Source organism: Eschrichtius robustus, chromosome 10 (genome assembly GCF_028021215.1).
Source record: "Eschrichtius robustus isolate mEscRob2 chromosome 10, mEscRob2.pri, whole genome shotgun sequence".
In the NCBI taxonomy this organism is placed as follows: Eukaryota; Metazoa; Chordata; class Mammalia; order Artiodactyla; family Eschrichtiidae; genus Eschrichtius; species Eschrichtius robustus.
The window spans coordinates 108,640,333-108,665,281 of record NC_090833.1 but is presented as its reverse complement, the minus strand read 5'-3'; the positions used below and the strand labels follow the sequence as shown (position 1 = coordinate 108,665,281).

At 51.7% G+C, this 24,949-nt stretch overlaps 1 protein-coding gene across 1 annotated transcript in view; it reads left to right on the top strand.

Moving 5' to 3' along the window:
* The window catches only part of SCARA5 (scavenger receptor class A member 5), a 114,806-nt gene that overhangs the window by 83,380 nt on the left and 6,477 nt on the right, over nucleotides 1-24,949 (top strand). Inside the window, exon 8 of the mRNA XM_068554035.1 lies at nucleotides 20,813-21,007. Within this exon, the coding sequence (XP_068410136.1) occupies nucleotides 20,813-21,007 (195 nt within the window). The remainder of the gene's footprint in view (nucleotides 1-20,812; nucleotides 21,008-24,949) is intronic.

Sequence of the window (24,949 nt, the reverse complement as noted above, 5' to 3'; positions counted from 1 at the left end):
TCACGTAGCAGCCCCCTGACAAGACCCCAAGATGTCTCCATTGGTGATGGAGCTGGAAAGTGGGGACAGGGACGGCCCCATCGACAGGCGGCCGTACACAGCGTGGGAGGCACAAGGGACACATATGGGGATCGCAGAACCACCAGGCTGGACGGCCATCCATCCATGTCCCATTCTCAGAGGCCTGGAATGGGGAGAGGAGACACCCAAGGCAGAGGCTGGACGCAAAACCCAGGCCTCGGCCTTCTCTGATTCTGGAATGAGAGCTCAGGCCCCTGGTCTTGAAGAGGAGGGTTGGGCTCCTTAAACCCCCTAGAGATGCCTCCACTTGGAGGTATGGATGGAAGGGCCTGAGGCTGAAGGGGGGCCACTGAAGCAGTTCAGGGCTGAGACCTGGGCCTTCCCATGGCCTCCGCCCCCTGGCCTGCCTCTGCGCACGCCAAACCCACTGTAGTCAGACTGCTGCTTAGGTTTCTAAGGAACTCTGGTCCCAGAGGCCTTCACTGGATCCCTGGGACTGAGGTTCTGGAGAGGGAGCCAGGGATCATCTTTCAGAAAAGTGTGGAAATTCTGACCCAGGCTGAGTGCCCGCTTCTGGGGGGTTCTTAGTCATTCCCTGGGCCCAGGGCAGCCCCACCGTGAGATCCAGTGGGTGGGAAGAAGGAGTTCTCAGCACAGGACTCCACCCTCCTTCAAGAAAGGATATGGTGGAGGAGGAGCCCTCCTCTGGGAACCCAGCTTGCACCTAAGGCCTGGAACCTTTACCAAACACCTCCCACCTTTAGCAGCAAAATCCTAAAGCTCCAGCAGGTGGGGATGTTACTACATTAAAGGGATTGATGAGAAAAACAACAAAGACCCCCGCCTCAGGTCAGAATTGGAAATTAGGGGTTTTCCTTTGAAGAGGGAGTTACAGAAAAGACTTCTCAGGACCCCTGTTTTAAGTAAATATTAAAATATTTTTCAGAACAAGATCTTGTAATTGTTTACCCATGTTTTGGCCTGGAGTCATAGGGTTTTAGAGTCATAGGGTTTGGATGGTGTTTCAGACCAACTCCTCTCCCACCCCTGAGCCCACCCAACCGGTCCTCTGAACAGAGAGCTGGAGAGAATTCCCACAGTCCCCCAGCTAGGTCATGGCCAAATTGGGGCTAGAATACAGAGCTCTTGATTTCTGCTTGATGAGAAGTAAAGGTGTTTGTTTTTAATTTTTATTGAGCATAGTTGATTTACAACGTTGTGTTAGTTTCAGGGGTACAGCAAAGTGAATCAGTTACACATATACATATATCCCCTCTTTTTTAGATTCTTTTCCCATATAGGCCATTACAGAGTATTGAGTTCCCTGTGCTATATACGAGGTAAAGGTTTTTTGTTGTTGTTTGTTTCAGGCAAGGGTGATATCAGTCATTCTGTTAGATGTTTGGCTTTTGAGAGTTTCGCCAGGAAAAAAAAAAAAAAGTTACATATACACATCTCAAGACAGAAAGACATTTGTTTTACCCTCATATATGGTCCATTTGCAAGAAAAATAAATAGCATTTTTGCAGCTCAGGGGTAGGTAAAGGATCCAGTCTTGTTTAAGCCCCACAGCATGAATTTCAAGCAGGATATAAATTCAGATTGTGTAAATACGTTTCCTCAATTTGGTTTCACATGGAAAAAAGTATGCAGAATGACCCAGGGGTAAATTCCAAGCCAGTGCTTGTTGATAGCTATCAGTTGCATCTCAGAAAACTTGAAAAATGTTTAACACATTGTGTGTGTTTTCAGTATTTAGGGAAGTAGGTTTGTGTGTGTTTGGCAGGGAGGGGAGCCAGTGGGCACCCCAGCATGCAGTATAAGCTCAAAATAAATGATCAGGATGGTGGTTTCTAGACAGTTTTTTTTTTTTTTTTTCATTGCTACTGAGATGTCTCTATCTCTGTTTTAACAGGTACTCACTTTGGGGGGGGGGTGCGCTGCGTGGCACGCAGGATCTTAGTTACCCGACACGAGGGATCCAACTCGTGCCCCCTGCAGTGGAAGCGTGGAGTCCTAACTACTGGACCGCCATGAAATTCCTTCTATCTCTGTTTGAGAATAAGGGATGCAAAGACAGTCCTTTGGAGTCCGTGAATTCCCTTCCGCCCATCCCTGTCCCTAGAATTGGCGGCACTGGGTGCCCCAGGGGACCTGTTTGAGCACCAGGAGATAGCATTCTTTCAGGCCTGAGAGACAGAGCTACTGGACCTTTTATGTATAATCATATTTCTTTATGAACTCAACTGCGTGTACATCTTATTCCTTATACAACTTTAATGCCCCAGCAACAACATGGTTTAAAAGTAAACCATACTTCCAAGAAAAACTAACCACTCACGCAAGACTGCTCACCAACTTGCACCTGGTACTCTGGGGAGTAAAGTCTCTGTGCCTGACATTTCACTTAATTCTCCAGTCCTTCCTATTCAGGAGGCATAATGATGTCCCTGTTGGAGAGATGAGGAGGCTGAGGGTAGAGGATGAGGAACCCGCCCAGAGCCACCGGCGTTCATCAGGGGCAGAGCCAGGACACAAGTCGGGTCTGTCCTCCCTGGAGCCTACTACCAGTTCTTCTGCTACCATCTTGGATTATCTTTTATTCTTGTGTTCTCTCTGGCCTTTGACATGGGGGTCAGCATGGGGTCCTCATGGGCTACCATCCTTAGTGGGTTTAATATGAAAGCACTCATTTCTTCCTTAGCAATGCTCCCTTTTTTTAAATTGATTTTTTAATTGCAATATAGTTGATAGAAAACATCATATAAGTTATAGGTGTACAACAAAGCAATTCACAATGTTTAAAGGTTATCCCCCATTTACAGTTATCACAAAATATTGGCTCTGTTCCCCGTGCTGTACAATACATCCCTGTAGCCCCTTTTTTTTTTTTTTTATAAATTTATTTATTTATTTTTGGCCGAGTTGGGTCTTCATTGCTGCACGCGGGCTTTCTCTGGTTGCGGAGAACGTGGGCTACTCTTTGTTGAGGTGCGCGGGCCTCTCATCGCGGTGGCTTCTCTAGTTGCGGAGCACGGGCTCTAGGTGCATGGGCTTCAGTAGTTGTGGCACGCGGGCTCAGTAGCGGTGGCTTGCGGGCTCTAGAGCGCAGGCTCAGTAGTTGTGGTGCCTGGGCTTAGTTGCTCCACGGCGTGTGGGATCTTCCCGGACCAGGGCTCGAACCAGTGTCCCCTGCATTGGCAGGTGGATTCTCAACCACTGCGCCACCAGGGAAGCCCCCTGTAGCCCATTTTATACCTAATACCTTTTCATCCTCTATCCCTGTATTACCGCTCCCTCTTCCCTCTCCCCACTGGCAACCACTGGTTTGTTCTCTCTATCATTGAGACTGCTTCTTGTTTGTTATATTCACTAGTTTGCTGTATTTTTTAGATGCTCAGTTACTTTTGAAAGACTTTTCCCCGTCTCAGAGTTCGCTCTTTCTTTCACCAAGCCTTAACTGCCTCCCCTGCCTTGGTGGCTCTGGGATAGGCCAGACTAAAGTTTTCACACCGGGGATGGGGGTCTCTGCCTCTGCCAGTGAAGCCTCCCCCGTCGTGGGCGTTTCGCATTCTTCGTGACTATGCGATTGTGCCTTCCTTTGTCCCTTTTTTTATCCTCACATAGCGAATCTCTGACAGATGCAAACATCACAGGGTGGGTGGAGATGGAAAAGTGGTTTTTAAATGTTTCTCCCCCTACGCTTATGTCTGGTGACTGAAAATACACAGACACACAAGACTCACTGAGAAAAATTGTCCCACAGCAAACACTGTCTCTGGCTGGAGCAGAGTGGGGGACGCCCCAGAGAGAGAAATGAGCCCAAGGATGCGGAAAATGAGGAGCCCTGGGAACCAGATGAAAACTGAGCAGGGGCAGGCAGGGCCTGAAGCCCGCGGGTCAGAAACCGGGCCGGCACAGCACGGAGCTGGCTTTGGAAGGGGGCCAAGGCAAGAGAAGGTGAGGGGGCCGCCCTCACTTTTGTCCTAGAGAAAAGGTACTTGTGTGGCAGGAAGGAAACGTTTAGGCAAGAGAGCGTCGGTTATTCACTTATTTAGCGAACATTCACGGCGGCTTCGCTGGAGGTGAGGCTCTGGCTGAAGGCTGGGCAGCCCAGATGAGGAAGGCCTGGCCTCACCTTGAGGAGCTCACAGGCTGGCAGGTGACAATCCTAGGAGAGCATGGTGAGGGTTTTAGGAGGTGAATATACAAAGGGAGTCACTCAATGAGGTGTCTTTGACCCAAGTCTTGAAGGGCAAGTTGGTGTCCAGCCGGTGCCTGGAGAAGGTGAAGAAACTCCAGGTAAAGGGAACTGCGCGTGGAACGGCAGAGCGCTGTCTGATAAACCCAGAGCGTTTGGTACAGCAGAGGTTTGAGGGGCAAGGAACAAACACTAAGGCCAGAGGGGTATTCAGGGATCTGTGCGCAGGAACGCAAGCTTGGTCTCTGGGCGACCCGGGCGGGCTCTAAGCAAGGTGTGACGTGGCAACAGTGGGAGGTGACCGGCCAAGTGGAGAACCAGACTAGAGCCAGGACCCAGGCCATGACAGTGGAGCCCCAGGCATCCCTGATGGCCCTCAGGCCCTCAGCCGAAGCCGGCACCTGGCAGGCTGGCCCTTCCCCCCGACGGGAAGGTCCACGTTCAGGTCTGGGCTTCCCCGCTGCCTCTGCTCCTGCGCTCGGCCGAGCTGCTCTGCTTTGAGAAAGGCCTGCTTTTCAGAAACCCCCGTTTCCTGAGAAGAAGCGGGGACGGCGGGCTGTGGAGCAGGCGTCCTGAGATCCGAGTCCCCTCCTGACCCGGCCGTGTGGCCCTGAGGCCACTCGCTGAGCCTCTCCGGCCACAATTTCCTCTTTTCAACCCCCGTTCTGTGCAGAGGATGGGATCGGACCCTGCTTTGCCAAGAGCCTACCTTAAGCCTTCCAAAAACCAATCCAGTGACTTTTCCTGAAAGCTTCCTAGTGACCCCTTCCAGGAGAGCTTCAAATCGCTCTGCCCAGAAAGCAGCTCAGTTCCGCTGAACCCAAGCTGACCTTGGTTTGATGGCTTCAAATAGATCCAGGAAGGCCTGGAAAAACACAAGGGCTGGCTACTTTAAGAAGCCAGGGGGCAAAGTGGGAGAGTGCGGCAGGGGAGGTGTGCTGTCTAAGATCCACGGACACTCCCGGCTTGTAAAACTGTAAAACGGAGAGAGAAGAGCTGCAGCTTGGGCCCTGGGGCAACGCGGCCCCCTTGGAGAATCCACGCCCTCACCGAGCAGCAGAGGATGCTAGGAGGTCCTTAACAGGCCCGCTAGTATTTGTACTCTAGACACATAGATGCTGAGTGAACGGACGCAGGAGCCCGCTGAGGGCCAGGGGGAGAAAAATGAACAAGCCAGTGTTTGGCGTTTATGTCGAAAGTGAGTGGCCAAGTGCTGGGGCGGCACTTGGAGAGGTTTGCTGCTTTTAACTGATAGGCTGGTGGGTATTAGTCTTGTAGGTGGAGGTAACCAGTCCATCCCCTAAGCACCTGTTCTTTTTATGATGAGTGAACCAGGGAGCGTGTCAGCACCGTCTGCGTGTCTCACATGACCCACACTCAGCTGACACTGCTCAGCCCATCCTCCCGGGGGCCCGCAGGACCACAGCACCCTCGACTCCCTGGCCAACAGGCGGCGGTTTCTGGGATCTGCCGTAAAGAAAACTTGTAGGAATACAAACCTCAGATCGAGGGTGAGAGGCATTTTCTACAAAAACAATGCCTTGGAACCACTGAAGAATTGAAGTTTTGGCCTTTGATGTGGGTTTTGTACGAGGAAAGTTTTGAGACGTACGTTAAAACCAGGAATGATTGAACTGTTTACTGAGAAAGCAACTCAACCAACTCAGGAATTGTGCGTAATCCCCATGACCCTGCACTCACTCATTTTAGGTTGGGTGGTAAACGTGCTGCAGGCACTAGATGAAATCCGGGAGGTCCCCGCTGCCGAGTCTTCTTGATGTAACTGGATCAGAGTTAGCTGCCACTGCATTAACTTCATGGCTCCACTTCCTCTCAAGTCCTTTGCCTGTGGAAAACCCCCGTGGGGTGTACTTGGAAACAGTGGTCTAGATGGACTTACTTCTCCTAGCGCTGGATTTCAGCCGCTCTTCTAAAGAGTGCCATTGTGGAATTCTGATGGAACAAAGAGGTAGGCAAAGCCTGTGGACATCCCGGGAGGTCTTGTGGATGCTATGGTCGGGGGAGGTCACGGCTGATGCTTCACCGACTCAAAGGCTGGGCGAGTCCTTTGCTGCAGTGGCCAGCACCATCCTTGGGAATTAATACTGAGCTCAGTACTATTTACTGAGAACTGACCACCCCGGTCCCCGAGCTCCTTGTATTTCAGAACTCTTGAAGGTATGTGTCATTATCCCATTTAAACAGATGAGGAAACTACTCTGAGAGGTTAAATTACTTGCCCAAGGTCAGAGAGCTAGAAAGTGGTGGACCCAGTATACAAGCAGCTATGTCTTCAAGGGTTTAGAATATGCAGATGGGGAAGCATCCCAGCCAGGGGTCTCAGACCTTGAACTTGGAAGAGAGCAGAACCAAGAGAGAGGAAACAGGGCAGGGCGGGGACACGGTGAACGAAGCCAGAGGGGTGTGAAAGAGCCTTCTTAGGAAAGGCCACCAGTCTTGGTCATGAGCCCTGGAGGTAAGGCAATGGTCCGTGAAGGCTTCAGAGGGATGCTGTGTAAACTTCAGCACTTCCTCTCAGCTATACCCGTGACAAAATGAGGGTTCAGGATCATGGCCTTTCTCCCGGCTCTACAGCATTTCTTTCTAGTCCTAAAGGCCTGTTGACCCTCTATGACCCCTCACTGCCCTTTGAGAGGCCCAGGAGCAAAACCAAGGCAAAGGACTCACCTCTCCACCCAGGCCGCCCAGTAAATTCCTACAAATCCAGCTCCAAGCAGAGCTTCTGGGCATTAGCGACATCCTCCCACTGTGATGGGGTGAGCCTCTGCTTCAGGACTGGGCAGGGAAAGTGCTTCGTTTATTATTTGATTAGACACATTTTCATTGAACACCTGCTAGGAGCCAGGCGACCGTGGTTAGGGCATTAGAGGAACAAAATCAGCCAAGACAAACTCCTGGTTTCCAAGGAATATGCAATAGAGTTGGGGAGACCAATGGGAGAGTCAACAGTTAAGAAAAAAAATCCAGCATAAGAAGTACAGTGATAATTGGGAGATATTTCTGCTATTCCTTCTGTCCAGTAAAGTCCCGAGTACCCCCATGTGACCCCCAGTGAAAGACACAGTACAGTGGCCTGTGGGGCTGGAGACCCAGGTGTGGCCACTTTATCCTGTGACCTTGAGAAAGTCACTTTCCTTCTCTGAGTCTCAGCTTTCTCATCTGTAAAATGGGTATCACGCCCACCAGCCCAGAGGAGGACTGCGAAGATCAAATAAGACCGTCTAACAAAAGTTCTTTGAAGAGGCATACATCACCATATTTAGAGCAGATTGCCATTAGGAAATAGCATTTTATAAAGTGCACCCACAGGCCAGACCACATTGTAAAAGCGACGCCCTCCAGCATCGCTTTTCCAGCCTGACCAGAAATTCCTTAGGCTTGTGGGATGACTCCTGTCCTTCCCATTCAGACCACATTTCCTGTGGATGTCAGGGGAAAGAGCAGTGCCCCGTCTAGGCAGGCACAGAGCTCTTGTGCTGCAGGCTGGCTGGGGGCATGGGGAGTTCTTTCTTCACAGGAGAAGAAAAGTTCAACTTCCTTAAAGGGCAGCTGGTCTAGATTATCACCGGGTCTCTACTCTGCAGCTGCAGAGAATCAGAGCCTATTTTCCCAGCCCCATGTGTTTATTTCTATTCCCCACAACCTCCTTTCTTTCAACTTGTTTTGCTTTGGCAGGGCCTGGAAGGCAGGATAAATACACCTAAAGGAGCTATGAGGTTTCAGTATTATGCTGGGTTTCTCCTCCTCTCTTCTCTTGAGAAGCAAAGTTCCCTGGGCTTTTGGGCCCTTCTGATGCACAACCAAGCAGGTTCTGGGGTATTTAGGGATCAGTTCTGTTCCTAGAGCCCCTCAACCATTCCTCACTCATTTAGTACCATTTGTTGATGGCAATGTGCTAGGTCTCTGTCTGCAAGTGGGGCTGCGACCGGGAACCACAAGGATGCTGAATGCCTGTCACTTCCTGGGACCTTCCAATGGTGGGGCATGCGGGCTGGCCGAGGGAGCGGTGCTGGACTATTTCTCATCTGTGGGAAGCGCATATGGGGGCCACAGGTCAGGGAGGCCCTCCTGGAGGAGGTGACCTGACTACTGTGAAGTCGTGTAGCCCAGGCTTGATCCCAGATCCATCCTCTCCAACAGTGCTTCTAGCCCTGGCTGGGCATCTCCACTACCTGCCAACTGTTCAAAAATGTCCCTCCCCCAATTCCCTGCTGGTAGATTTTGAAGCACCCCGGTGATTCTTACATGAAGCCCAGGGCCAAGAACCACTGCTTTAAGTCCCAGGCTCTTTCCCTTACTCCTAAAGACACGAATTCCTACAGCCCCAGGGGGCTGTTGGGAGATAGATGAAAGGTACGTTACATATGGGGTGGGCTGTTATTAAATATTTGTCTGAAGTGTTCAGCCTGACAGTTGGCTCTGTGGTTTGAAAATGAAAGGCCTTTGCTCTCCCTGGCTCCACCTTGGAGCAGCTGTGTGACCTTAGGCAAGTTATTTGACTTCTGTGGGCCCATTTCTCCTCTGTTAAGCGAGGGTCATGATGACTAACTCATGGAGCTGTTGTGAACAGTAAGTGAGCAAAGGCGTGTGTGAGCACTGCACGGGGCCTGACATGTCGTGGGGACTGAGTGTACACGGGTTCCCTTCACCGTCCACCCTTGACTTGAATTCTCTCCCGGGCAGCACCCAGGACCTGCCTTTGTTGTGCTGGGTTTGGGGCGGCTCTGAGCCAAGTGCAGACAAGCCCCACAGGCAGTGGGTAGTTCTAAGGCTGCCCCAGCCCTGGAAACCAGTTCTGAGATGGTAGCTACTGGTCATTAAGCTGTCCTCCCGGACCCACTAAGAGGCTGAATAATGCAGCCACTCCCTCGGCTGTGCTCCCACCAGATGCTGGGGAAAGAGGAAGATATTCTGCATCTCTCCCCCCCAATTATAACCCTGAAACCCAAAGCAAATAGAGTAAAATAAGGTAGGGAGTAATTGGATGAAAAAAACACTGGAGCCCTCCAGAGATGCCAGCGCCCTGTGAGTGAAACCAGATGTTGGTTTTAAAATCCTGGAGTGGATTCCCAAGAGATACTGTCAAGTTCCCTTCCATCCCCAGAGGCAGAATGAGCAGCTGTCAGGCCTGGTACAGAGTGGAGAGGAATCCTGTATTTGAAATGGGAGGGGGGGGTTCAAGGCCAACATCCAGAGTCCCTTCCAGCTCTGGGGCTCAGGCATTCAACGCCAAAGCAGGGGAATCTGGAGCAGACCCAGCCTGCTTTGTCTAAGACCTTGCTTTTCCTACGTCTACATTTACAAGGCAAAGAGAGCAAAGATATTTGTTTTTTAGAAAAGAATCCCCACATATTAGATACGTGCTGGGAGCCCCAGAGTGGCCTCAGCCCTGGCTTCACATTCCTGGACCATTCCGGAATGGCCTTGCTTAACGAATCACATCCAGCTTGCAGTAGTGAGCAGAAACTTGCTGACAGCAGGAGCCAGTCTTCTGCCGACGCCCCTGTCCCCCTCCCCTAATATGCTGAGAAGCCAGGAACTGAGCCCTGGGGAGAGCAGAGGAAGTTAGGAGGAGATTAATCCAATTGGAGGGATGAGCCCCCCCTTGCTCCCGCTCCCCAGGCAGCAGGCTTGCTTTGCAACGAGCCTTTCAAGGATACACCCCTGATGGGGCTACTGGTATCCAAGCCATCCTCAGCAACTCATGAAGATGTCTCAGAGCTGACCCACATGTTTCTGGGCGAAGTGCTGGCTGACCGGGGGTGGAGCTCACAGTAATGGGTGCCCGTGGTGTGCCAAGTCTTTGACATGTGCGATTGCTCCCAACCATCACCATTTTACCCATTTTAAGAAGAGGGTAGGTGTAGAGAGGTCCTATCTGGTCCTATAGTGGAGCCAGAATTTAGACCCTGTTCCTGAGTCCAGAGCCAGCCTCATTCCGCTCTCCCCTGGTGCCTCCCCCAGGGATCACCACCACCATGTCTTCCTCCATCCGAATTCCCCAGTCCACCAGCGCAGAAGAGGCAAGTAGCTAAGCGCTTTCAGATGGGTGCGTGGGCTTCGCAGGTGCTCTCTTTGGGCATTTTTGGTAGCAAGGACCAGGGACTCACTGGGTCACTTCAAGTAATGGGGTCGTATGGTAAGGACACCTGGGAAGACTTTGGAAGACTGGGGCTCATAATACAAGTGGGCCTTGCAGAGCCTGGAAGGGGAAGTTCTTTCAGAATCCCAGGCAGTTCTGGGGGCTTCAGGACTGGGGTTCATGTCTTCACTCTGGTGTCTCATGTCCAACATGGCTTGTTAATTCCACTGTCCCTGCCTCTTTTTGCTTCTGCTGCTTCTCAGCTCTCTGCATATTCCCCCCACTCAGATTCCTAAGAGAATCTGGGTGATCCCGCTGCATCATTCTAGTGGTTTGGACCGAACTCCTGAGCCAGACCCATCCATCACTCATGGCCTTACACATGGGAAAGGAAGTGCCCGCGGGCTGTGAGCATGGCATACATGTTGACTAGCTTATCTAATGCCAGTCTTATCACACCTGATGTCAAAGATAAGCAAAGCTGGGTGCTAAAGTGGTCAGGGCAGATCTTAATCAGTAATATACTATATGTCGTGGGGCAATGAGGTCAAGGGGAATTGAATTCAACTGTGATTCGTACAGAGGTGACTGGGCATTTTAATGGGAGAGTGAGGGGGTGAGGGGTGAGTAGAGGCTCAGTAGAGTCAGGGACGTGAAACATTACTAAAAGCAGGAGGGGGTTGGTCCCTGTGAGACCCATCTGGGTTGCTAGCTGGGACTGGTTCAAGTTAAGCCCCTCCCCTCCCACAGAGGCGGGGAGACAGCGCGCTGTCTTCAGATGGCGGCTGGAACAAACAGTAAATTCTTTTAGCAGCCTTGAGTGTTCTCAGGCAGGCACTTTAAGGGGGGGGGGGGCTAGGGTCATCCTAGGGATGCAGCTTGGAGCTGTTAGAAGCTGTGGGTTTGGTCAAGGAGAGGGTCTTTGTCACTGATCCCCTCAAGCACCCTGGGAAGTGAGTGTGACAGGTGAAGAAAGGAGGAAGAGAGAGTGTCCTAGTGCCTCTAAGGCTTAAGAAGAACGCTGGCAGCGTGCCCTGCCTGGCCCCTGCCAGTCGCCTCCTCCTGGCTCACCGCCCTCCTCCCTACCCCACACTGCCCACCCCAGATCCCCTCTGGTGGCACTTAGCAGGGGCAGTTTGGAATTGCCTTGTAGCATTTTTGTGTCCAGAGAAGAAGCAGGTTCCAACCCTCTGTGTCCCCATGGCTGGGTCAATCCATGTTTAGAAATCAACCAGTAATAGGGAGTCTAGAATGATCTACAGAAAATCAGCACAAATAGATACAACCTGGGGTCAGGGCCCCCCCCCCGTCACGGTCTTCATTCTGGTGTGGTGGGCTCAGTGGGGAGACACTGCACCCATTCTGAACAGCCGGGCACCAAAGGTTAAGACTAGAACCAGAGAGATACAGGAACCATGCGGTACTCAGCTGGGAATTCTGATCAGACCCCCTGACAAAGTCATGTATCCATCCACCCATCTGCCCTTCATCCCACCTAGCCATCAAACACTGACTTAGCTTTTTCAGCCGGCCAAGCATGATGTTAAGTATTGAGGGTACTGAAAATGCCAATGCTGGGAGGAGCAGTGGTCTAGAAAGGAGGGATCTGGCATCCCAGCTCTGGACATCAGCTTCCTCAACTCTAGATGAGGGGTTTGGACTGGGAAGTCCCTGAGGTCTCTACCAGCTCTGGCATTCTGTGGTTTTATCCATTTTAGGCTGTTAGTTCATTTGAGTGCCTCAAGGGTAGACAATACTTATTCGTCCTTGCATCCTTAGCACCTAGTACAATTCTGGAATATCGTAGGGATTCCATAAGTGCATCTGGATGGATAAGTAAATGAGTAACTGAAAAAAGAAATACATACATTGTATAGAGAATTAATAAAGATAATGCATCTTCAGTCCCCCACATCTGTGCACAGGAAGTAGAATCACGTTGGATGTCAATGGAAGTAGAATCACATTGGATGTCAATGAACATTATCACTTCTCTCGAAAGCTAAGACAGGTTTATCCTTTCCCCAACTGGAAACAGCAACATCTTCATTTTCATATACAAACTCAGCAGTAGCTGTGCTTCACGAGGGTATTCCTGCCATCTTAGAACTCCCAGAAGACTTAGGAGAAGACAAATTGTTTCTGTGCATTTAGGGTAGAAGCATTACTATTCAGGGGTTAAAGTCATTTGTTTTTTTTTGTTTGGTTGGTTGGTTTTTTTTAGATTTTTTTGATGTGGACCATTTTTTAAAAATTTATTTATTTATTTATTATTTATGGCTGTGTTGGGTCTTCGTTTCTGTGCGAGGGCTTTCTCTAGTTGTGGCAAGCAGGGGCCTCTCTTCATTGCAGTGTGCGGGCCTCTCACTATCGCGGCCTCTCTTGTTGAGGAGCACAGGCTCCAGACGCGCAGGCTCAGTAATTGTGGCTCACGGGCCCAGTCGCTCCGCGGCATATGGGATCTTCCCAGACCAGGGCTCGAACCCGTGTCCCCTGCATTGGCAGGCAGATTCTCAACCACTGCGCCACCAGGGAAGCCCAAGTCATTTGTTTTTAAGGTGACTCCTCCGTCCAAAGACATCTTGCATCAAAGTCGTGAAGCCGACTTAGTGGACCCAGCCCAGAGATCCCATGAAGAATGAAGGACTCAGGGAATTCCCTGGTGGTCCAGTGGTTTGGACTTGGTGCTTTCACTGGTGTGGCCCAGGTTCAATTCCTGGTCAGGGAACTAAGATCCCACAAGCCATGCAACGTGGCCAAAAAAAAAAAAAAAAAAAAAAAAGAATGAAGGACTTGGAGAGAAAGGAAGATATAGATGGAGAGCTGGTTCCAATGTGAAGTCTCAAGTTCACATTGAGCTGGGTCAAGTCCCAGCTCTTCTACTACTGACTGTGGGATGACCTTAGGCAAACACAGCACCTCTCTGGGCCTCTGTTCCCTTGTGTATCACATGAAGAGTTTGGATTATGATGATCTCCAAGTCTCTGCCAGCTGGGAAATTCTAGGCTTCTCCATCATTTGTGATAGTTAGAAAAGCCCAGGGACTTCCCTGGCCGTCCAGTGATTAAGACTCTGCGCTTCCACTGCAGTGGGTTCAATCCCTGGTCAGGGAACCACTAAGATCCCGCATGCCACGCGGTGCAGCAAAAAAGGAAAGAGAAAAGCCTACAGACTGTGTGACGATCACCTAGAAGTAGCTCCATGCACCAAATAGTGGTGACATCTGTAGCCTACAACTGAGCGTGAGGAAGTTGTTGCTAGAGATACCTCCAGAAAATGCAAAGCTCCTTCATCCAGACACAATGTCTTGTTCTTCTCCACCATCTGACCTCTTCTGTGCCTCAGCCCCACCCTCTTTACTGAGGGGCCAGGTCAGGACTGGAGCAGACCTGCGATCCTGCTGCAGGAGGGTGGATGAGGGCCTCATGGTCGGTCCCAGGAGTGGCCTGGGTAATGGGCAGGGTCAGCAGAGCAGGTCAGGGAATGAGGAGGTGGCTTCTGGGGTCTGGCCCTGCAGCTAGGCAGGAAGCTCCAAGCAGGGATTAGAACCACTGATGCTCTGGGAAACTTGTTGGTGAAATGGCTGAACCCTTTGAGCTGGGAGAGAGCAAGGAGGCTACCCAGCTGGAAAGGACCAGTCTCCTGCCCTGAATTCCACACATCAGCTTCCTCCCCTGTTAGTTACTGTGATGCTGCTGGTCGAGGCTTTGGTGGAAGGGACTCTTCTCTGCTTCTCTGTATAAAGAGGGAGAACCTCTGACCCCACATCTGGGGCAGCAGGGAAAAAAGAACATCGGGGTGTCTCTGCTATGGGAAGTATGAGGAAAAACTCGTGCCCAGGACTTAGTGGGCTAGGACTTGGGACAAGCTATCAAGTCAGGAAACCCTCCACTCATCCACCAGGTGTTCGGTGAGGAACAGCATTTGGTGTTTCCCTTCAGCTTGGGTCTCCCAGACCAGAGATGGAACGCGGGCAGGGCTCTTCCTGCAGAGAGCAGGGTGTGGGCCAGCCTAGTGGTCGCTACTGTCCTCTCCACTTACGAACCGTAGGCACATGTCCAGGTAGATTCCAGTCTGCAGAGTAGGGACCCCAGAGCAAGAGAAAGAGTTTGATATTCTCTTCACTCTGGGGGTTCCCTTTATGAATCAAACTCAGATATCCACATGAGCTTCGCTTGGGGGACTGGGTTGTGTGGAGTTGTGGATCCACATTTTGCTCGGGAAGGATTTCCCAGGGCCCACCGAGGTGGGAGGTTAAGAAGGAAGTAAAGAGGCCTGTCAGTCAAGGGCAGCTATTAGGGGAAGTCACGTGCAGTTGTGACAGCCTAAGGTCCTCTGCCCCCCACCTGGGCCATCCCCTCTGACTACTGGCCTGGGAGTGCCTGGGCTTTGTACAATCAAAACCCCTGCCTTCCATCTTCCTCTACTGTCATGTGCAAAGAGAGGCATCTCCTTGACCCCAAATAGCCCCGCATACTCCTTGGGGAGCACTCCGGGTGGGTGTCTAAGGAATAAGCTCCCTGGACTTACAAGAAGTGTAAGGGGGTGGGGGGCACGTAGCATGCTGAGGCAGCCTCCCAGAAACCACATCTGATTATGTCGGGCTGACACAGCTGTGGGGTAAGAGCGTTTCCCATAGGTGGTTGGTTGCTTGGTGGGAAAGGTTTGCTCTAGGGCAGAAACTCCTGGGAAAAAGCAAAGTTTACACCCTCTGCCCACAGAAACCCAAACCTCTTAGCAAGTCATGACATTCTTCTCAGCTGGAGAGGGGGTCAGTGTTGCCATCGCTGGGTGATTCCGCAAGTGCATTCCAGAAGGTGGCATTATGGCTCAGCCTGGGAAAGGTTGCCTCCAGGCCCCCTTGTAGCTCTCCAGGGCAAAGCAGGCTAGAGATTCTGTTCCTAGGACAGCCCCTTAAACTGTCTGATTCCCTGAACTGGGGCAGTTTGCGTCATAATCAGGTCAAATCTCAGCCACGGATTTCCTAAGGGAGGTATCCACAGGGATGGGCTTTTGTTAGGGGGAAGAAAGGATTAAAAAATTGCAGCTTCGTGCCATGTTCTGTAAGATGGAGCTAGACCAAGATGTGCCTCATTGATTCTTTTGGGGCACGCAGCATCTTCCGACCCCGTGGGCAGGGAACTGTCCTCAGCCTCCATCCAGGGAGAAGCCCTGGATCGGGGGGACCTGGGAACAAGTGACAAGGAACAGGCTCCAGTGCTTGATGAGCCAACCCTGAGGTCTGGGTGTGTGGGGCGCGGGCGACACACATAGCCACGGGACTGATGGGGGCTATGACCTTGCTTGATGTGTGGGGAGCATGGGGCATAGACCAGGAACATCCTTGAAATTGACGCTGTGAGTCCCATAATTATGGTTACCATATGTTTCCAATTTTTGGAAGTTGACCTGTTTCCAAATATTCTTTTGCCACTTCCATATACATTGGTGCCTCCTGGGAATTCTAATATTTCAGCATCCAAGCGACGCTCTCCAGATTTCCTTCAGCACTCACTATAATCACATGACAGACCACATCCTTATTTTCTCATTTGGAATGTATGGCCATTGTACCAATAGCTTGAATTCTGGGTCCAGCATCCAGGACCGTCCCACCGAAAGAAGCCATCAGTGAGGGGACTGAGTGATGGAGTAAAGAGGGTGTTGGAAACATTGGTAGCCCTGAAGCTGACTCTCCTCAGGCTCCCACCGAAGCCGTTGGCTCTGGGGAGCTGTGTCCACTAGACAGGACTTGCCCACTGGGGTATGTACTATCTGAGTGTATTCATTCGTGCATGCCTTCATTTAGCCCAGCTTGGGCATCTTGATGTACCAGGCACTGTGTCAGGCCACATGACCTGTCTGCAGAATGCTTACAGTGTCCCAGAAGAGTAAACAGGCAATTATTACATGGAGTGATAAGTATGTCCACAGAAGGGGCCGTGGCCAGGTATGGGGGAACCACAGAAGGCTTTCTGAGAGATGTGACATTCAAGCTGAGAGTTAAAGGACATGAAAATCTTAGGCCAGAGTACAGACATGGGTTTTTCTGAGTTGGGGGGTGGGGGGAGGTCCATGTTCTCCCTCTGCTCATTCAGGTCTCCACTCAAGGCCTTCCTTGTCTCCCCGTCCAAGATGGTGCCCCCCTCCATGATCCATTCCCTTGTCTCCCTGTCCAAGATGGTGACCCCGCCATGGTCCACTCCCTTCCTTGTCTCCCCGTCCAAGATGGCGCCCCCCGCCATGGTCCACTCCCTTCCTTGTCTCCCCGTCCAAGATGGCGCCCCCTCCACGCTCCATTCCCTTCCTGTGCTTCTGTTCCCATCTATGCATCACTATGTGGCCATAGTTATATTTTTATTTGTTTCCTAGCTTTATCGCTAGTCTTTCCCACTACAATATCAGTCCACGAGGGCAGAGACTTTGTTCATGAATGTATCCATAGTTCCTAGAACAGGACCAAGCCCCTAATAGATGATCACTTTTTTGGCAAAACAAAGAAGTGAACAGAGTGAGTTCAGGCTAGCCAGAGTGGAGAGATTAAGGGGGAATCTCTGAACATCAGCCCTGTTTGCCCACACTCCACCCAGCTTCTTCCTGTTATTTTGACCCTGAACTCTGCTTGGCCTGCTCTGGGCCACACAGCATCCTCCCGCCCCTTCTCCCTCTACTGATGACCCCACACGGAGGCTGCTGTTGGAGGCCTCCTGGCCTGGCGTGGCCCACTGCCACCGTGACGGTGGTGCCAGAGGTGAGGCGGGTCTGGGAGAAATCAAGGCTGACATCTCAGCCTCGGCCAACCCACCAGGGCCAACCCCTGACCCGGGGCCAGGCCTCCTTTGCTGCTGCTGGCTCCAGGTTAGCTTGTCATGACTGCTCCCGGGGGAACGTCCCTGTCTCAGACCTGGCCTCTGCATCCTGCTTCTCTCTGTGTTTTCTGTCTCCAGGATTCCTGCACTCTCTTGCTCATCCTCAGCCTTTTCTGATAACCTGGCTGGAGCTTGTAAACCCACGTTGGGAGAATAGTCAGGGATGAAGGATGCATAGAAAATGGCATTAAACTTTTCCAGGAGCCTTTCCATGCCATCACACTGTACTCTTGCAGCATCTTGGGAATGGTGTGGTCTCCCGGGGACTTCTTTGGTCCCCCTGTGCAGAATATTCTGGGGTTTTCCTAGCCTGGGCAACTCAAAACAGACACGCAGCTAGTTCTAATTCCTCTCCTGTCCCATGTGGCACAGATGTGCGGTTTATCAATTCTGCCACCTCCTCCAGGAGCCTATAAAGGTCTTTACCAGGACTTCCCTGGTGGCACAGTGGTTAAGAATCCGCCTGCCAATGCAGGGGACACGGGTTCGAGCCCTGGTCCGGGAAAATCCCACATGCTGCGGAGCAACTAAGCTCGTGCGCCACAACTCCTGAGCCTGTGCTCTAGAGCCCACGAGCCACAACTACTGAAGCCCGGGCGCCTAGAGCCCGTGCGCCGCAACAAGAGAAGCCACCGCAATGAGAAGCCCACACACCGCAACGAAGAGTAGCCCCCGCTCGCCACAACTAGAGAAAGCCCGCATGCAGCAACGAAGACCCAACGCAGCCAAAAATAAAAAAAATAAAAAATAAATAAATTTATTTAAAAAAAAAATGTCTTTGCCAAGTCACAGTCATTAGAAGAGGGAATCCCCTAGCCTAGTCAGTCAAGAAAAGAAAGACAAAAATATAGTCCAAGGGTGCAGTACTTATTGGGAGCAGAACTTGATTGGGTTTGCTATTTTCTATTGTTTTTTTTTTTTAAGATAAGGACTTTTAAAAATTAATTAATTAATCTATTTATTTTTGGCTGCGTTGGGTCTTTGTTGCTGTGCGCGGGCTTTTTCTAGTTGCGGCGAGCGGGGGCTACTCTTCGTTGCGGTGCGCGGGCTTCTCATTACAGTGGCTTGTCTTTGTTGCGGAGCACGGGCTCTAGGCATGCGGGCTTCAGTAGTTGTGGCATGCAGACTGAGTAGTCGTGGCTCATGGGCTCTAGAGCACAGGCTCAGTAGCTCCTGCCGTGTGGGATCTTCCTGGACTAGGGATTGAACCCATGTCCCCTGCATTGGCAGGCGGATTCTTAACCACTGCGCCACCAGGGAAGTCCAGGTTTGCTATTTTCGCTGGCAGTTCGTGGAAGGGTTTTCCTGCATCGTGTCACCCACTTGCCACTGTGTCACAGCACAGTTGTACCCGTCTCCACCCCACATGTCCAGGCGGCTTCTGGCTGCAAAAGTGGCAACCTTGACCTTGTCCCTGGTCTTGGAATCACTGAGCCATGGAGCCGGAAGGAACCTTACAGATCACCTAATCCCATCGCTCCCAAAGGCCACTCCACAAACACAGATTACCTCACGGTCATTTGGGACACTGGTAAAAAATACAGATCCCTAACTCCTGCCACCAAGATTCTGATCCAATAGGTCTGAGTGGGCCCAGGAATCTGCCTTTTCACAGGCGTTGCTAATGATTTTGATGTGTGGCCAGACTTAAGACTCAGTGACCACTCCAATATCTTGTCAAGGGGAAGCTCACGTCCCTGAGGGGCGAAGATACCTGCCCCCCCCCCCCAACTCATGGCATGGCAGGCAGGTTGGTGAAAGGACCTTAGCTGACACATCGGTAGACCCAAGCTGCCATCCCAGCTCTGGCACTAACAGTGTGTATCTCCCTGACACTGTAACTCTCCAGCCAAACCCTGGCTTTGAGATGATCCAAAGGCTTTTTTCCGTTGCTCCCCCTGGAGAAGTAACGCCTTGCTTTGTAATGCAAAAGAATGAATCTTCACTCTTTCATCGATGTAGCAAATGTTTACTGTACATTTCCTGCAGCCAAGCTCTGTGCTGAACAGAGTTTATAGATGAACGTGACAGGGCTTCAGCCATCAGAGATGGGGATGGGGGCTTGCAAACTAGGACTTGCTTATTTCCTACTATGTGCCAGGCACCATGCTTGGAGCCTTATGCAGGTCGTTTCACTTAGTCTGCAAAACAACCCTATGCGTTGTCCCCATGTCACAGTTGGGGCAATGCCCTCAGAGAGTCTAGAAGACTTTCTTAAGGTCGTTCAGGTAGAAAGAAGAGTCTTGTATGTGCCAGGCGCCGTTCTAAGCTCTTTACATCTATTGCTGTATTTCACTGATTCTGTGACACACATTTTAACATCTCTGAAATCTGGAAGCCTGTAGCAATCTGTATAGCCTGCCACTGTAACTGGCAAAGCTTCTTCCTTCTTAGTAGCGTGTAAGATAGTGATGGGCCTTACAAAACAGCGGCTTTTTAGATTTGATGAATTACTGTCCCCCACTTAACAGGTAGTAAGGGGCAGAGCCAGAATTCACACCCAGGTCTGTCTGGCTTCAGACACTTTCGTGCTGACAGCCTAGTGGGAAGGTGGACACAGATGACAACGCAGGGCTGAGACACTCCTTGGGGACCTCCCCACCTACTAAACTACGCAGCAGGGCCACCTGTTCACAGAGCCTTGACCATCCCTTGATTTCCTCTGTTCCCCTTCACCCTCCTCTCTGCCAGGCCCGGCTGCTGGTCACCAGGTGTCAAAAGGTAGAGAGGAATCCAACAATCCTGCTCCTTGGTATTTACCCAAATGAGTTGAAAACTTATGTCTACACAGAAATCTGCACAGGATTGTTTGTAACAGCTTTATTCATAATTCCTTCCGAGAGGTCCTTCAGTGGGTGAATGGATAAGTAAACTGTGGTACATCCAGGCAACGGAATATTATTCAGTGCTAGAAAGAAATGCGCTATCAAGCCATGAAAAGACATGGAGGAACCTTAAATGCATATGACTAAGTGAAAGAGGCCAATCTGAAAAGACTACATACCGTATGATTCCAAGTATATGCCATTCTGGGAAGGCCGAAACTATGGAGACAGGAAAAAGATCAGTGGTTGACAGGGGTTAGGGGGTGGGGTGGCAGGTGAATAGACGGAGCACAGGGGATTTTTAGGGCAGTGAAACTGTTCTGTATGATACTGTAATGATGGATACATGTCATTAGACATTTGCCCAAAGCATAGAATGGACAACACCAAGAGTGAACCCTAGTGTAAACTGTCGACTCTGAGTGATCATGACGTGTCATTGTGGGTTCACAGATTACCGCCGTGGTGGAGGTGTTGATAGTGGCCAAGGGGGCTGTGCATGGATTGGGGGGGGGTAGGGGATCTATGGGAAATCTTTGTACCTCCTTCTCAATTTTGCTATTAAAAAAAAAAAGTCTATTTAAAAAAAAAAAGGTGGAGAGAAGATGGGCAGGGGTGATAATGGGCAGGGGTGACACCACGGTTTCTGCTGGCCGCCGGCTCCGCCTCAGTTGTAGCCCCAGCTCCCCTCTCCTATGCCGGGTGGTGGCGGGGAGTCGAGGAGGGTCCATAGGCGGGACCCCACTGTGTCCAGCTCAGGTAGTGACCCCTGACCCTGCGCTGCTCCCGGCAGGTGGCATGGAGGCCTTGATGGTCCGGCTGGTGAACGGCTCGGGCCCACACCAGGGCCGCGTGGAGGTGTACCACGAGCGGCGCTGGGGCACCGTGTGCGATGACGGCTGGGACAAGAAGGACGGGGACGTGGTGTGCCGCACGCTGGGCTTCCCCAGCGCCGAGGACGTGCACCGGACGGCTCAGTTCGGACAAGGTAGGGCACCCGGAGGGGGAGGACGTGGGGCGAGGGTCCCGGAGGCCTAGGCCTGCCCTCCTGTCCGGCATCCCCTTGACAGCAGTCCTGCCAGCGTCAGCCGGGCTCTGCCTGGATCCTTCCCGCCGTGACCACGGGATGCTCACGGCCCCCAAGCGAGCTGGTCTGTCTTCAGACAGTTCTGCTTATTAGAACATTCTTCCTTCCCTTGAATTGACTCCCTTTCTTTTTTGGTCTCCTACTGGCCCCCGTTTTCAGCCCTGCATCTCAGGGCTCTTATCTAATCCCACGCCCATTTGTCCCGATTACATTTTTGTTACTATTTAGTGCTTAGATAGCACTGCCTGTGTGCCGGGCTCGGTTCTAAACATGTTAAAAATATTCACTCATGTAATCCTTACCACACTAGGAAGCAGGTACAGCTATCACCTCTATTTTCCATACGTGGAAATGGTGGCACAGAGAGGCTGGATAACTTGTCCAAGGTCACACAGCTAGCAAATGGCAGAGCCCAGGTTCAGACCCAAGCAGGTAGCTCGGGAATCCGTTCTCTTATCCACTCTGCTGGCTGTCCCTGCTCCTCTTTGAGTCTCTTCTTCAGATGAAGATCTCCAAACACTTCATCTCATCCTCAGAGGAAAAGATTTCAGCCGTCTTCACCATTTTGGTTGCTTTCCTTTGACAGGCTTAGACGGTACAAGAGAGTTTGAGGGAGAGGTGCAGACCCTTCCTGGGCAGATGGCTGATTTGAAACATCTGTCCCTTTCCTATTGCAAAGAGGTTGGCTCTACCCCAGCTCCGGTCTCTATCCACAGCACTGTGTCTTCCCCTCAGGCTAGTTCTCTGTATTAGTCTGCTCAGCTGCTGTAACAAATACCACAGACTGTAGGACTTAAACTGCAGACATTTATTTTCTCACAGTTCTAGAGGCTAGAAGTCCAAGATCAAGGTGTTGGCAGGTCTGGTTTCTCCTGAGGCCTCTCTCCTTGGCTTGTAGAGGGACACCTTCCCCCTGCGTCCTCACATGGTCATCCCTCTGTGTGGGTCTGTGTCTCTTCCTCTTAGAAGGACACCAGTCATACTGGATTAGGGCCCCTCTAATGACCTCATTTATCTTTAATCACCTTTTTTAAAGGCCCTGTGTCCAAAGACAGGCGCATTCTGAGGTCCTGGGGGTTAGGACTTCCACATAGGAATTTGGGGGGACACAGTTCAGCCCATAACAATTCAGTTACACATCCACAGCACGCCACACGTTCACACTCAAATATAAATACTCACCGTCACACGTGCTTTGTCCTTCATCGGACCTCAAACTCAGAGAAACCTGTGTTGACTCACAACTAAAACAATGGTCCCACCTGCTTGAAGATAGCGCTCCCGGCACCTGTACAATAATGTGCTGCCCCCGACTGTGTGATCTCATTGCCCCTCCACCCTGGATCTTGGTGTCCCATCTATAACTTAAAGGGGCTTACAGACTCTGTGATGTGCCTTCCAGCTTGGGCCCCTGGAATGTGAAATACTTCTGCTCACCTGTCACGAGGACCTGCATTCTGGCAGGTGCGGGGAGGGATTTGGACTGACCCACTCACACTCAGTTGCCAGGTCGCCTGGTGACCTGTGGGGGGACCACTGGCCCCGCTATGGAGGCTATTTGTGTCATGGAGCATTTGCTGTCCTACCTGAGACCATGGCGGCCCAGCCCACTGTGCTAAATGGTAAAGGGCCTCATGGTGAGAGGAGGGGCATCCTTTTCAGATGGGGAAATAGAGCCGGGTCACATCCCGACTGGCCGTGGAACCCTCCGCTCCTCACAGCTGCCTTTCTTCTCGCGCCCACTTTGGACTGCCACAATCCTGGCTCAGAGTCTTGTCCCTTAGACCTCAGTCACTGTTGCAGACTGAAAGTTTGTGTCACCCGCCCCCCCAAATTCATATGTTGGAATCCTCAGCCCCAGTGTGATGGTATCAGAAGGTGGGGCCTTTGGGGGGTGATCAGGTCATGAGCAGAGCCCTCATAATGGGACCGGTGCCCTTATAAAAGGGACCTCAGAGAGCTCCCTCCTGCTTCCGTGAGGACATACAGTAGCCTACAAGCCGGAAGAGGGCCCTCCCCTAGAACCGGAACATGCAGGCACCCTGATCTTGGACTTGCAGCCTCCAGAACCGTGAGAAATAAATGTCTGTTGTTTACAAGCCACCCAGTCCGAGCAGACAAGACAATCGCACTCACTGAAGTGACTCTTGTGAAATGTGTTGTGACAGCTGGCAGAGAGTGGCCGATTGACCCCAGCGTCCTGGCCTCTCGACTTCAAGGCCAGCGCGTGGGGAGTTCAAAGGGTCCAGCTCCACGGAGGGCAGCCCACTCGGGGAGAGCGCTTCCCTCCCATCTAAAGCTCTGTGCTGGGTCTCAGCCTGTTTTCTTCAAGGAAAACTGCCATTTTTGTTTGCATGAGGAACAGAAACAGTGGGAACGGTCCTTGTTTTCCATTTTTGGCTCCAGTGAGGGCTTCTCCCTAATAAGTGGAAGTAAACCTTTGGGGGGGAAAAATCATAAACTCTTTTAGTGAAGCCACATTAGGTCATTTGAATGTCATGGGCAGGGTTAGCCTAAACCTCTTTCATCCTGCCTTGATTTTTGTATTGTATGGTGTGAAGGGAAGCTCTACAACTGGCACCGGATTTTTTTTTTTTTTTTGGCCGCACTGCACGGCTTGTGGGATCTTAGTTCCCCGACCAGGGATCGAACCCGGGTTCACGGCAGTGAAAGTGCCGAGTCCTAACCACTGGACCGCTAGGGAATTCCCACCACTCAAGTCTTTACGCCAGTCAGTGGGAAGCCAGACTCGCTTCCACATCAGCATGAAATTTGCACTGTACTTCTCCATCATCATCCAATAACTTAGGTCACGTGATATTCGAGACCTGGACAGGTAGGCAGGCCAGGTGTTACTCATGGGTGCACAGAGGGAAATGGGGGCCGGGGAAGGGATGGGGCTTGCCTGGCACCCATCCTCCTAGCCCGGCTGCACTCCCTTCTTCCCACAGCAGCTTCTGGCACTTTCCATGGGCAGGCACTAGGCTCAGCGCTGGGGCACAGAGTTGAGTCAACCTAGTTTCTGACCTCAGCACATTCAGTTTAGAGGGGGAGGCAGACATGTTCACAGATTCTAAACCGTTGGAAGGGCTATCCTGCCCTAGCAGCTGGGGGCAGAGGGAGGGGAAGCCCGCCTCTCCTGGCAGCTGGCGGGGTTTGCATCAGGTCCCAACGCCCCTCTGACCACAGCCTCCCGTCATGCAGGTGCCCCGATTCCCAATCCCGGTCCGCTCACCCTCAGCCTCACGGAGTCTCCCAAGCCCCCGGCCCCGCTCTCCATCCATTCTGTTTCTCTTCCGGCTGTGCTTCCTGCCCTGCCAGCCAGGACTGCAGACTCGTCCCTCCTCCCACCCTCACCCACTCCCGTGTCCCTTATCTGCCGGGTCCCTGAGTCTTAACAGATGCTACCAGTGTCAACGTCTCTGGTCCCTTGACTCTGTCCCCTCCTCTCTGTTCCCCCTGCTCTTGCCTTAGGAGCTCGGGCTGGGTAGAGCAGTGGCTAGGAGCTCAAGCTCTGGGTCAAAGCCAAGCTAGCATCCCATATGTGCCACTTACTAGCTGGTGACCTGGAGCAGATTTCTTAACCTCTCCAGGCTTCAGTCCCTCCACTTGTGCAGGATGATTGCCAACTCGAAGTGAGATCACATACGGTGAGCAGTTAGCGCATTGCAAGCCCTGCGGTGCACATTTATTTGCTGCTTGTTGCGTGGAGATGGGGGCGTCCTCCATGAGCTGCTTCCCACACTGCTGGCCCCCTGTCCCCCTCCAGGCTGCCTCCTTTGCCTTCCTCCTCCTGGCTGCCAGGGATCTTTCTAAAATGAGCTCCTGCCTCTGTCACGCCCC